General features: G+C 38.8%; 1 protein-coding gene across 1 annotated transcript in view; it reads left to right on the top strand.

The window, feature by feature from the left end:
- Positions 1-15,003, top strand: part of LOC107683893 (PDZ and LIM domain protein 2-like) — a 57,222-nt gene extending 42,219 nt beyond the window's left edge. The window contains exons 6-9 of the mRNA XM_016479956.1: positions 9,287-9,405; positions 12,896-13,035; positions 13,300-13,411; positions 14,435-15,003. Coding sequence (XP_016335442.1) covers positions 9,287-9,405; positions 12,896-13,035; positions 13,300-13,411; positions 14,435-14,627 — 564 coding nt within the window. The 3' untranslated portion in view covers positions 14,628-15,003. The remainder of the gene's footprint in view (positions 1-9,286; positions 9,406-12,895; positions 13,036-13,299; positions 13,412-14,434) is intronic.
- Positions 15,004-15,041: the final 38 nt, after the last annotated feature.

The following is a 15,041-nucleotide window of genomic DNA, read 5'->3' on the forward strand; positions in this document are numbered from 1 at the left end:
TAACTTCACTTACCTGGCCTATCACTTGAAGCAAACATCCATCCCTTCTTAAAAGTCTGTTAAAAGAGAGCTGCCTGTTGTGCCATTTAATTAAGCCGACAGCTTTTCCCTAAATTTGTGTATGTACTGTTTGAATGACAGCTTGGTAAATCGGTTGGCGATCAAATATTCAATATCACTACTCATAAGTACTTGGTACATTATCAGCGCAGCGGCAGACGTTCAAACTAATATCACGTAATTTACGTCTCTGTGATGATTGGTTGATATCAGAAGGAGGCTAGCCTCTCCTACGAGGTTTCTTTTCTCAACACTCTTCAGCGCTGAAAGTGAACACTCGATGGTGATTGGCTCATTTTTAATATGTACCTTTAAGGTACCAAAATGGACCCTTTGTGTACAAAGGTGTACATTTCAAAAAGTGGTTGAGAACCACTGATCTAGAGACTTTATCTGTTTTTTACTAGACGTATATTTTCTGAAAACATTTAACAAGCTTAATGAAACTGTTACATCAGGATGATCTGAGGACACAAGCAAATAATACATTTCCAGAAGAGGAGGATCAATGAAATAACCAGGAAATCTCATAGCTCCCATCTGTTTTGACCAGTGATTTATGAAGATATTTCTTCCCTGCTAATCATTGTCAGTAAAGGATATTCCTGTTCCCACGGCGAGCACTGATTAATAAACGCTGAAATCCTTTTTATATAAGGATCCGTTTCTCCATTCATCTTGTGATGATCTTTCCCTGAGGTAAACGAATGTTACTTGCAGCCGGTGGTGATGTCATGCTCTCAAAGGCCTTGTTTTCCTCATTTTCATGTTTTTCAGATCAGTGTGATGCAGCTTAGGGTTAAAGATCTGGGCAGGTGAACCAAATGTGGAATGTGAGGGTTGTACAATATTTCAAAATGAAAAATGCTGACTACATCTACAAATCATGATCACAGCAAGAGATCTTCACTTCTTAGACCGAACTCTCTTACATCTCCACAAAGCTCTGCTGAAGGTTTGGCTGCAGCGAGCGCATTGGACCCTGGTGCCCAAACTCAAAGTGCTCCGTGTTTATTTTTCCCCCTGCATGTGCTGCACTGCGTCCTCTGATACATAGTCATGCCATATGCACCACACCAAAATGAATCATGCGGCGGGAAGCCCCAAACTGAATTGTTATGGCTTGCGTGTGGGAGGGAGTCATCATGCACACGTGTGTGCCGCGAGGGTGCTAAATCAAAATCCCTGGCACCATGAGTGCGTCACTACAACAAAAAACAAAAACAAAAAACACTCTCACGGTGAGTAGCTTTGGGTAATGAAACCATCACAGGCAATTGTGTGCACATTTTTGAATGGAAATAGCAGAGACTGTATAAGAAGGGGGAGATGGACCACTCACAGAAAAATGAATAAGAGAACTTGTAAAGCTCAATATAGCAACTGTATGTAAGTAAGTAAGTCCCACCTTTCAGTTAAAAAAAGAGCCAAATCTTTTTCATGGCGACAAGGCCTGTCCCTTTGTCCCCTACAATTCTCAGGCACATTAGCTGGAACAGCCTGAAATGTTTTATAAAATAAATAGACAGACAGAAGTAAGGAAAAAATTGAAATAAAAAAATATATATTGAATTCAGTATGAAAATGTAATGTAAATCAGTGGTGTTCTGAAATGAGGCAAAGTCCTCACAGTTTTGTTTTATTTTTTTTAATCAAATATAAATGCATGTCCCAGTCACATTTTCTTTGTTAAATAAACATTACTTATCAGAAAACGCGAGAGAGAAAAATTCTATGCTATTTTATGCTATTTTACTTTTATGCTATTTTTATTTTACATTAACAATAGCCGGGTTTCCATCCAAAGTTGCGAATTTAACTTATGCGCAAAATTGAAATATCGCATAAAATTTGCGAATAAGCACCGTTTCCATCCAACGAGTCAAAGAGAACAAAATCGTCACTTCCAGGTAGAACTGGCGCTAGGCTGTATATCACTATGAAAAGTAGGAGAAACCCCTGAATATAATAATTTTCATAGGCATATATAATAAATTACTTGCGCCTCAGAGCGAGCAGACGAAACAAAATAAATGCTTTTTTTCATTGCTTTCGGAGGTGGATGCTGCTGTTTGGGAACGCAGTCGTGTAACAGTTCTGGGAGGCAATTATACAGAAATACGTTGATGACGGACTCTGCTCGGGCTTTTCAAAATGACCATAACATTTCAGATGCTAAGGAACAAGATCGGTCTGCTGGTTAGTCAGGTTTTGCTATCCTATAGCGCAAAGTCACATGACTTTTTTGATGCACATTGAGGAATTTACTCGGAAAATGCGTTTCCATCTCCCTTTATTCGCATGAACCCTTTTTCGCTCAAGTCAAAAACCCACCTCAAGCGAGCGTAAAAACTTTTTGCGAATTAAGGGATTTTTATTCGAAATTTGCCATTTCCATCACTAGTTTCTGATGCGATACTTCAAAATGCGCATAAAAACAGGGTGATGGAAACATAGCTCATGTAATCAATATTCGATTCGAACCAGTCACAGCCGATCATAACCATTCATATCCAGTCATATCGCAATGGAGGAATTGCCTCCTCTCATGTGACTTTCCCCCATTAATTCTCAATTACCCGCCCCCCCCCTGCCCCTGATGTAAATACTTTTACATTTCTGTATTTATCAAAATTGCATTAGTAAAAAAAAGAAAGAAAAAAATAAAAAATGTAAAAGCATTTTTTTTGTTTTAATTTCGGTTTTTTTTGTTTGTTTTTTATGGAAGATAATTTATTGCATCTTTTATTGCATTTTCTTTGCTGATTTTGAGAGAAAATCATATTTTTTTAATCAAATAAAATGAACTGGTAGCACGATGAAAGCAAGATGAAATTATCTCAAGTTAACAAACCAACATTATGTAAAACTTTGTGTCTACATTGAAGCCCTGCAGCTCCCATGTTGCACTGCTGATGAGGACTAATTGAAACTGATAAAAAAAAAAAAGGACTAAAACTCTGCGGCAAGTGCAATCCTGTTCTCAAACACGATTTTATCAGAAGAGACATGATCTTAGTCACCTTCACACCTACATGTTCTTTAAATTAACAAGAAAAATTTGGTATGGTAACCATAGTTTATCAAAACACTGTAGTTACCACAGTTATTTTTAGGTATATGGCTATTTGTCTACATTTGAGACATTGGTTACTGTGGTAACATGGCATTAGACATCAATATAAAACAAAATTATAAACTAAATGAAAAATGACACAAATTGACATGTTCTTCACCTCAGGGAAAAAAAGTAAAAAAAAACCGCCCTAGTTTTATAGGTTCCCATTGTTGTCTACATGATTTTTGGAAAGTTCTAATTTGTAAAATTATTTGTGCATGACCTTATTAATATTCACGAACTAAGTGTCACCATTTTGAGTCATCACAAGCAGCCAATCTGTGCGTTCACCACTTTTAAATCCAAAGTGCCGCCCATGGTCTTGTAGATAGTCTGGTGCATGTGAATGTTTGTGTATGTGCAGTGCTGTCCCGAGGATGTTTAGAGGTCTTGATTACGGTACAGATGAAAGCTAATCAGCCGCAGTGACCTGTTCCAGCCAGAGGAAAGACTTGAGTATGTGTGTGTTTGGGCTTTGAGGAAAAGCCTGTGATTGCACATGGACTTCTTTTCCTTCTCATAGGCTCAGTCCAACACAAACACAGCTTACATCCACAAACACACACACACACACACACACACACGGCAAGAAGGGAATGCACCCCTTCCCCAGTAAAACAACAATTCACCAACACTATAAATGGTCAAGCACAAAAGCGATTGACCTGTTTGGATTTACACTGCATTTCATTGGTCATCAGACAGACAAGGTCAATTCAAGTCAATTCATGGAGTGGCAGAAGCCGTTTACCTTCTCTTCCTTTAGCCCCCATGTCTGAGACTGTTTGTTTCTCCCATTTTGCTCTTGTTTGGGTTCGACAGCGTTCCTGGCGAGCTTGTCTAGATCTTAACTGCGTGCTGTTGATGGGTACTGCGTCTAGTAGTTTTGCCAGCTCAATGAGTTAGTGCTGCAGGCCCTGAGCGGCTCATTTGTGTCTAACACTATATTTGGGGGGTAATCTTGTCATCTACATCTACCTAAGGCCTGGAAAACTTCCTCTTTTCACCAGATCCAAGTTTTTCAGCTTTCCTCCATCAATCAGTGATGGCGGGCATGTGTGAAGTGTCCCACTGGATTTTGACTGCGTTCCCTACGGACTGTTTTTGTAACCATTTTGCAATATATTTGAGGTTCACTGTTTTAGGGTGCTTTCACACTTGATTCAATTGCTTGATCCAAACGAAGCTTGATTGCTCCCTCTCCCCAGTGTTTCCCACAGGATTTTTGAAAAATGTGTACGTTTTAAAGATAAAAACATCAATCAGCTGCGCCATGTGATGATGCCATTATGTGGTTAGAACCTGCACCGTCTAGAGTTTCGTGACAGAACTTTGGATTTCGAATTTTATTTAGACTGACAGATGCTTTGCCAAAGCATTGATGCAAAACACAACATTGGAGACCTTTTATGTTATTGTGAGATTAAGTGTAAAAATAGTTTGTTCGGTCTAAAAACCTTCCACATATGTTGTGGCAACGTGCTACAAACCCATTCATAACTGCTTGACAACTGCATAGCAACACCCTGGCAACTCCTCCAGCATCATGGTGGTGTGTTTTGCCATGGGAATCTGAGCACCACTTCTTTTTTTAAACTTGAGTGTTAAATCGTTTGTCCATTTCCTCATGGCAGTCCTACATCAACACTGGACTAGTTTACCCTTGGCCTGTGTGTGTTTGTGATGGAGAAGCCCTTGGCACTGTCCATGGCCAGAGATTTGTGCCTGGGTGTGTGTGAGGGGAAACTCCCTTTCTGAATGCCAGGCTTGTCAGTTTGTGTTAAGAAACGGCAACATTGATTTGCTTGATTTTAAAGGGGTCATATGATGCGATTTCAGTTTTTCCTTTCTCTTTGGTGTGTTACAAGCTCTTGGTACGTAAAGAAGGTCTGTAAAGTTGCAAAGACTAAAGTCTCAAATCCAAAGAGATATTCTTTATAAAAGTTAAGAGTCAGCCACTCCTACCTCAAACGGCTCGTTCTAACACGGCCCCACATATCTACATCACGATGTGGGAAGATTTGCATAACGCCGCCCAAATGTTCACACAAAGAAAGAAGGCGTAACTTTTATTCTTGCTGTAGTGTTGTTGCCGCCCCCATGTCGTGAAGGCCCTGTGTGTTTCGTTGTGAAAGCGAAACTACTTTGTTTGGCCTTCCAAAAGAGGACGATATCTGCTTCGTCATGCCTGGAGCTGATCCGTGCTGGTCGCTGAGGAAATACATCAACTTTGCGCTGTGGATCGCCGGATCGGCTTTCACCGTGGACGAAGCGGAGTCCAGCCCGGGTCGTCACATGTGGTTGCCGCAAGCCCGCCGGATGCTCCTTCGTCGAATCCGCCGGCCGCGCCGTTCTCAAGCCCGCCTGCCTCTGCTCACTCAAGCCGCCCACCGCCGCTTACTCAAGGCCTCCGCTCACTCTAGCCCGCCGTGTGTGACGCTGTGTGTTTCGTTGTGAAAGCGAAACTACTTTGTTTGGCACAACATCCTTTAAGTAGGCTGACTCATTTGATTTAGGGTAGATTTGGTCAGTTGAATATGGTTAACCTGATTGCTAACTAATCACAGATGATGGATTTGAAATTATGTAACAAGGAAGAAACAAACAGATAAGGGTTGATGGGCAATAATATTGAGAATTAAGACTGAGTCTGACTGGTGTTTGCACCATGATGTTAGAATATTCACTCATTTAACATGTTTCTGTGATCTCGATGGTTGCACAAGATGTGGTTCAAGTCCCAACTTCAATGCGAGTCTGTTTTATTATCTACCTGGTAAAGATTGTACGTTTAATCATTAAAAAATAAATAAATAAAATAAAATAAATAAATACACAGGCTTGTTGTGTCTCCTTTGACCAATTAAGATTTATGAGCATACACTGAAATGAATAAAGTCATTAAAAAATTGTTAAAATGATAAAATCCTGAGTAGAAAGACATACAGTGTGAAAGCATTTCCCAAACTATGGACAAATGCAAGTACTTGTGAACTTTTCCATGAAGTTCTTCTGAAAGCCTGGATGCCATCACTGCCATCCAGCACAAGTTTAGACTACAGGAAACTTTTGTTTGAATAGAGGGAAAATTTGCACTTTCCTTCGTACAAGTTATCCAAATAAACTGATCCATATTTTGCCTTAGAAAAAAGTTGAGAGCAATGAGTGCGTTACTCATAAAAACCATAACAATGTCAAAAGGATGTCAACATTGTGTTCTCCTTCATAAGACTGATGTTTACCTTGTGTATGACTCCCCCTAGTGGCCGGATTCTTAATATACACCTCTCTGCCTCCCCTTCTTTCCTCTTTTTTCTCCTCTTTGTAAAAGAAGGAAAGGTTACACAGTTTGTCATATTAACACATATGTAGAGAGGGCTCATCATATACAACTGCCTGGCAATTTTTTTTCATATTATATAAACCTGGTGTTTTTTTATGCAGTTTTTTTTAAATGTCCATGTTGTAAAAACAAATTTTGCTTATAATCACTGCACAGATGAAAAGAAACACATTTAAAGACACATTAATCAAAACAACATCAGAAATGTCTTGTTTATTTTATTTTGTGCAGTCATTTTTAATGAAGTTTGTTTGTATATTTTTATTAACATAATTAGTGGAAATAATTCTCGAAAGTACAGTAAAAATAAGTCGTACCAGGTCAAAATTGCATTGTTGAGAGAGGGGAAAAAAAACGGTTAAGTTGCATTTACAAACATTACAAATGCTATAAACAAATTTTTCCCCCTTGCTTAAGTCATTTCAATTTAATGGTATACAGAACAAAAACGAAAAGTATAAAACATACATTATAGTGCCATTCATTATAAACAATATTAATTACAAAATATTTTATTACACAAGTTGTTTCACCATACTGAAATATAATGCACTTATGGAAATGCAAATAATGTGCTGCAAATAAGACTTTAGAGTGGTGTTGTGGATTAATACATTGATTTTTTTTTATATCCCTCTATTTGTTCATTTTTATTTAAAATATAACATTCCCCATGACTTGACAAGAGCTGACAGAAAGTGGCACAGCTTACCCCACTTCTCTCTATTCATAATAAATGCTAAATGTGTTTAGGGAACTTTTGAATGTGAATTTGTAACATTCCCAGTTGAGTTTGCTCGAGTGTTTACCGCCCAGTTTTTTCCAGCAGTGAAACTGATCATTACAGCAGCTGATAATTGCTTCAAGTGGGCGGAAATGCTCTTGGCTGCACTTTTGTGAAATTTGATTGATTGGAGCCAAAAAGCCCCAGGTGGAAGTTGTCATTTGGAGCCTGGGAACAGACTCCTCTATTTAGTTCAGCTGGTGTCAGAAGAGCTGCCCAGGACAACATTCATCAGCATTAGGGCCAAACATCTGTTAGCATGCCTTCTCCATCACTCTCATCTCTTTCCCAGCAGCTCCAGTAGATATGCATGGCCATCAGGAACTCCCAAGACGGGCACAAAACACTCTCCGCACAGCTGCTCCTCATGTAAATGTAGAATGAATGTGAAATCAAATGTATTCGGGGTCTCTGTGGCCAAGAATCCTGCTAAGATCACAGTCAAAGATAATCTGGACACTCAGAGCAGCTGAGATGATGATAGATCTGCATACTTCCAGCTTTAGTCAGAATTAGGAATCTAGTTTTGTACTGATGTATGAGGAAAGCCATGAGGTGTTGAGAGTGTGTCTCATGGTCTAAGCATCTGACAATCACTTTCTCCTCCCTGTTGTCTTTGGCTCCCTGTCTTTGTCCACATTTATTATTTTTGGAAGTAATTTAAAAGTTTATAAAACCATGTTACATGTGGGAACCCAGGGGAATTTGCCTGTACAAAGTCTGTCTCTCTCAGATCTGAATGCATTTCTGTTCTTTTTGACCCTTGTATTTATTTATTTTTTCTTATCAGCGAATGCTGCACTTTCCAGAACATTCTGTACAAGTAAATATTGTCTTTCATATGTGTGGGATCTGCTTATTTTCCAATCAGGAGCACTTTTTTGTCCTGGAATAGGGATATCGTCTTCGAACATTGTGGATTTTGTTATAGTGCGATTCTAGATGTAGACTTTTGGTATTGTGTTTGGAATTGGTGTTTGTTATTGAAGGTAAAATATTAATGTTATGGTTAAATATTATAGATTTGCTAACATTGCTTCTGAAATAAATTGATTATATACTGATTTGGTAATGGCACCTATAAAGCTAAACTCACATTTTGATGTAAAATTCTTATTAAAGTTGACATGATGTGAAAATTCACCTATTTTCTTAATGCTTGTTATTGATTTACATTTCTGTCTTTTTTGATCTTGTGTATAGTCACATAGACATACAGTACAGTAAATGTGTACAGTACACATACAGTAAAAACTATAGGTCGCACAGGTCAAAATTGCATTGTTGAGAGTTGCATTTACAAACATTGCAAATGCTATAAACACGTATTTGCTCCCCAACAAATCATTTAAATTTAATGATATACAGAACAGGAATGAAAAGTGTCACAAAAGTATTCTCGGATATACGTCACAATACAGAAGAAAAGTTCTGTCGTGCTTCTGTTTGATCACAACTTGAAATAACTTTCCTGATGGTCAAACTGTCACTGTTTTGCTATCAGCTGAAATATTCTCCATTGATTTTCAATGGAATGTAGATCTGGATTGATTGCTGGCCACTTAAAAACAGTCCAGCATTTTATTTTCAACCACTCCTGTTTTTTTTTTTAAAGATCATTTGTCCTGCTGAATGATCTACCCTTGATGAAATCCGCTTTCTGATGCTGGTTACACATTTCACTCCAAATATCTTGGTAATGTCTGTTTTTTTTCTTTATTAAAAAAAATCCAAGGGTGGCAGAATTTCTTGCCTTAGGACTGTGCTCTCACACACACACAAGGTTGCTCAACCCCAGATGTCTCTAAGCAACTGCAGGTGCTTCAGCATGGGGTATGAGACAGTGGGAAGATCCTGGGATTTTTCAGACATCATCTGAGCACACACACACACACATACTTGGGGTTGATTCAGCTAACACTGCAGACTGCATTATTCTGTCACACTGAAGCTGATGTGCTGTGTTTTGTGTGTTCTGTAGGAGATCTCTTCCGTGGATTTCCGCAGTAACTCCGTGTCCAGTCGGACTCCAACTCCACCTGGGCGATACTCTCCACACAGCCCCATCGAACGAGAGGTGCCCATTTCCCCTCGACGCAGGTACATATTTGAACAGAAGCCGCTGCTTCTGTCAACATTTTTAATCGATTGGCAGTCTAAATAAATGTCTAACAAAAATTAATTGGCTATTTATGTCATATGTAAGCAAATTACATTCAGTTATTTAAGAAAAGTTCCAAAATTTAAATAATTTACATTATTAGACATTTGATTTTACGTTATGGTTGCAGATGAGTAAATAATTGAACAGATATTACATAAGGGGCTCTAAAAAACAGACAGACATAAGCAAGTTAAGTCTGGTGACATGATTAATTGTTTGGGTTTTTATTGCATTTTTAAACATTATTTAATTTATAAATTATTTAAATTATAAAAAAACTAAATTAATGCATTTAAATTAACTGCCCAACAGTTTTTTGTTTTTTTTTGCTTCCGCTCATAGATTTTAACATGAATATTTCTGTACAGCTGTGAGATTCTGTAATGTGATGTCATTTAGATTCTGTTCTTTGAACAGTTCTCAGAACAGATTTTTTTTTTTTGTCTCTTTATGTCAGATGTCTAAATGAGTCATAACATGGCTGGTGGGCCAAAAATGTATTTTTCTTTTCTTTTCTTTTTTTGTTCTTTTCTTTTTTCAATTTGTCTTGTTTTCTAGAAAAGGATTATATCATTTCTGCTCCTCATTTCTGCACCTTTCTTCCCTCTTCTACACACCCATGACCCCTCCTCCTTCTTGCTCATCCAATAAGAAAATGTCAAAACGATCAGCCACACCCCTTTTTCTGCTGTCAACCAATACGAGGCAGTCTAAACTTACACCTTCAGACTGAAACTCTCAACTTTCTTATGTCTCGTCAAGACTTGACAGAGAGGTGTGTGTGTGTGTGCTGTAGTGTGTATGTGTGTGTGCAGTTGTCACCGTAGGCTCTGTTGTTGTTCCAACAAGAGTTGAACTAGTTGGATAGGAATTTGTCTTTGTTTGCTCTTGAGGTAAGTCCAAACTTTTCAGGCATCTTCCTCTATCTTACCAAGCAATGACAAGCTAGTTTGCGGGGGGAGAAGAAATATCGTAATGTGAGCCTAGCGCTGCGCTCTGTTCTCAGCGCTGTAATGTAATGATGCTGTGTCGACTGTTTTCACGGCTCCATCTGAAGCCTGTTTAGCAAGATTGTAATCATAGTTAAGCTGTGATGGGGGGTTGAAGATGGATGGAAAGTTCTTTCTATGCACGTTTCGATAATTTATATCAACTTCACCTCAATAAATGGCACATTTACAGTATACGGAGGGATAAACATGCATATCCATTGCAGCAGGAGGGGATAACCGGGTCCTTTGAAAAGGGGCCCACTATGCTCCCCTGTTATATATCCTACTCTTTGGTCTCGAAGGAGGCGACACACCCATAAAACTGTTGTTCTGGGTCCCGTGAATTGAGGCGACAGCCCTGTGGGGGAACTGAGAGGTGCTGGGAGGGTTTTGAGGGGAAACTCAAACTCTGTCTGGTTTTAATTTGAAGCATGTCTCATTGAACAGCCTGTGTGCAGATAGTGAACATGCCATTTATTTGGAGATTTATAGTGGCTTTAAATGCTTTTTTTCAGTAATGGCTATTCCAAATGCTTCTTACTTTTCATTTTCTGTCTTGGACGAGTTACTTTTTGTCCTGCACACACTCAAACAGTCATGTCAGCTATGATATGACATGCTTGCTGTCATGTGGGTTTGTGGTGACAACCACACCCAGAAACTCAGTGAAACCCTCAATCTCTGATTGTGTCATTTTCCACCTCTGTTTTACGCTGCAGGTCAGGTCGAGAGTTCTGTTTGATAGATTTGGCTGTTGGTTAATCATTTCTCAGCGCATGTCTTGGCCTTTGTACACAGCAGAAATCCTGATTGCATGTGTTTTGACAACAAACTGCAGTAGCAAACTATCACAAGGCCACTGCGCCAGAAAGGATCTGGTAATACGTTCCTCATGACCAGAAGTTAAACTGGTTCCAGAGCGGCATACCTGATGCCTTTATTTAGGAATAAATTGTTGGTTGGTTGGTTTGTCAGTTCTGAACAAGTGTGCTCACTCAAAAAGAAAAAGCTTCACCTCACCCTGATCTTCATTTACATCCGTTATACATCCAATGATGTACAGTAAGAGTCTTTCTTTGTTTATTAAAAGTTATAAGAGCAGGTTTTGAACAAGGGACCACTCGTATTAAGAATCATACCACTTGACGAACAAATTCTATATCAACAAATCCTATGTAAAGTACACTACTGTTCAAACATTTAGGGTCAGTAAGATTTTTTTAAAGATGTCTCTTATGCGAACCAAGGCTGCATTTCTTTGATTAAAAAATACAGTAAATTGTGAAATATTATTACAATTTTAAAATAACTTTTTTTAATTTGAATATATTTTCAAATGTAATTTATTCCTGTGATGCAAAGCATCATTACTCCAGTCTTCAGTGATCCTTCAGAAATCATTCTAATATCCTGATTTGCTGCTCAGGAAACATTTCTGATTAATATCAATGTTTTGTGAAAATATTTTTCAGGATTCTTTGATGAATGGAAAGTTTAAAAGAACAGTATTTATTTGAAATAGAAATCCGTTTTTTGTTGTTGTTTTTTCTATTTTACAAACAATTTAATGTATTAAATATATTAATTTAATGTAAAAAAAAAAACTGACCCCAACTTTTGAACAGTAGTGTATGTGTGTGGTTGCCATATGCCTGTATTTTTTCCTCCAGGCTGTATGGCAATGGCCCAATAGGTGTAAAGCAGTAATGGGATGCTTGTGTGTGAGAAAGCTCCGTGTTTATGACATAACATAAAACGTGCATAAAAATGCAGCTGTTAACCTCTCGCTGGACGGCTACTGTAACTGCACTCTAATCAGCTCATTAACCTGGACATTATAAAACAGTTTCTCAAAGCCATGCTCTCTTCAATCTTATCCTTCCCATACAAGTACAGTCTGCTAATTGTTGTGTTCAGACAGAGTAGGGCTAACCACAGGAGCGAGGGAAGAACAATGGAGAGAAAAAATGGAAAATACTAATATTCCATATGACTCAAATCTGCATTTTAGGTTATTCACTTACGTCAGTACAGAGATCTTGGCTATCTAGTAATGTAGAAAGGCTTAGTCTATAGCTATTTTTAATGTTTTTCCGTAATGTAAAACACCTCTATATACTCAAAATAGCATAGCAGACATTATCCATAATGACAAAAGAAGTTGCCATGAGAGCATAAGGCTATTCGAACATCTAATTTCACAAAGGATTTTTTACTTTTGCCTTAAAGGCGTCTGTAATCATATCTCTTTTTGGGCTATAAAACCAGGACTGATCCCACTATAATATTACACTAGTGTGGGTATATATTTTTAACATAACCCAGAGATGGATTAACTGAGGCCCTTCATCACTTTTAGATTGTGTTTTGTTCATTGAGTGCTGTTTTTTCAGGTGGCGTCAACTTTAAAGAACTCTCTTTCCCTCTCTTTCAGTTCGGACTTTGCCATGCAGAGGTTTGACAGAGACTCAGAGGTGTACAAGATGATTCAGGAGAACAAAGAATCCCGTGCAGCTCCTCGCCAGTCCAACACCTTCAAGATGCTGCAGGAGGTGCTGGAGGCTGATGAGAAAGGTGAGACCTCAAATGTCTCACAACAAGGTTTTTCAGTCAACGTATAAAGTCTGGTCCACTTTCGGTTGTCAGAAGACAGGAGGCTGTGGTGCCAAACTATTAAGCACACACTAGCATCTTAAAGAACATTAACCGTACATTAGAAACTGCTACATGTGAAGGTGTGCTGTGGACAGACGATGAGGGTGGGGGTGGAAGCAAAAGGATGTTGCTCCAGGCGCTGAATGTTTTATTTTTTGGTTTGTGGTTTCTTTGTTTTCACAGAGGCCGCCATCCGGTTTCCAAGCAAGTTGTCTCCAAGCCCCTCCAAGACCACGTCCTCTGTTTCTGGTGTGCAGAAATACCACACCTGTGAAAAATGCGGCACCAGTATTGTGTAAGATAAAACGCCCGAATCCCTCAGTCTCTGCACACACTCCACTGTATGTCCTCTGCACAGGCATGCTGGGATTGCATAAGAAGTTAATGAGCCGGTAACTTGATGAAAGTGTTGTGTGATGTTTAGCCTTTAGGGAAGAGTCGTCTCATCATCTCTTCGCATTTATTTAAATTGATGATTGAGTACTGTTGAGACGAAATCATTTCAGTGGGTATTCATTCGTACAGTATTATATTACCCTGTGAGAATTACACATCAACACCTTCATTAGGTGAGATAAAAACTTAGGGGTGTGTCTGTTTTGAACCTGCACCAAAGCAGCTGTTTCAAAACCTAGTGAACTGCCTACCTAGACAGCATTTTAAGGAACCTTAGATGCATTCCCAACAAGAGCATTGTTCAAAAAGGTACCACCTTTTGACCACTATCTAATTTGCTGTACTAGTACTTCAGTAGCGTATCCCACAATGCACCTCATGAAGTTGTTTGACAGAATGAACAGAACTAGACAGAGAAACTTAAGTATAAGAGAAGTATGATTAGTTTTAGTCACTGCACAAAGCTATTTCATAGTTTTAGATACTAATTTTGCATTGTATGCTTTAGCGGAGAAGGCAGTCTTAGAATGTCTTACGATGACCTTGGTGCGGGAAAAAAATGGTGGACAAGCCAACATAAAAAAATACTTGTGTCGCTAAAATTTGTGTGCTCAGTTTTTGTGCTCATTAAGAACAACTACGTTGTTAGCTTAGCAACATGCTAACATTAATTTCTATCGATTCTAATGTTTTGTGATTTAAGTTCCAGAACCAGTTGCTCCATTGCTATGGAAGCTCTTTTCCGCCACTGAATAAAAAATAAAAAAAGGTAATTGCGACTTTTTATCTCACAGTTCTGACTTTCTCACAACTATGAGTTTACATCTCACAATTCTTACTTTTTTCTCGGAATTGTGTAATACAAACTTGCAATTGTGACTTTTTTTCTCAAAATTGTGTGATATTCTCCTTCCTCTTTCAGCACTCAGGCCGTGAGGATCACAGATGATCGCTTCCGTCACCCAGATTGCTACACCTGTACAGAATGCGGGCTCAACCTAAAGATGCGTGGCCACTTCTGGGTGGAGGACAAAATGTACTGCGAGAAACACGCCAGAGAAAGATACCAGGGTACCGGCAGTAACTATCGTTACGTCGTGTCCCCAAACCACTGAGACGCCCGAGCAGCCGCCCTCCTGACGCCACCTCCAACTCCTCTGATTAGCTGCGAGCATAGAGAGGAGAAGATGCTGATGTCATTGATACGTTGTCCAATGGGAGCCAAATAGAGTTTTTGGCGTAATGTCACTTGAAGCTTTGGGACCTGGCGCAATTGTGTCCTCTTCTCCAGTTATCATACACCCCTTGAATAGAGACTATAAGCTTTGATCTAATGGATTTGGAAGGGAGCGTCTCTGTTAGAGCGTGCTATTTCTATACAGTTGAATTTCTACATTTGCCTGCCAGTTCCACATGTTGTATTATGCTTTGAAAACTGCTTGTTTTTCAATAGACATTTAACTTGGGTTTATCTTGAATAGTTTGTATTGTTGTATTAAAAACTGCTTGTTTTTCAATAGACATTTAAC

The sequence above is a fragment of the Sinocyclocheilus anshuiensis genome, unplaced genomic scaffold (assembly GCF_001515605.1).
Source record: "Sinocyclocheilus anshuiensis isolate Anshui unplaced genomic scaffold, SAMN03320099.WGS_v1.1 scaffold1625, whole genome shotgun sequence".
In the NCBI taxonomy this organism is placed as follows: domain Eukaryota; kingdom Metazoa; phylum Chordata; class Actinopteri; order Cypriniformes; family Cyprinidae; genus Sinocyclocheilus; species Sinocyclocheilus anshuiensis.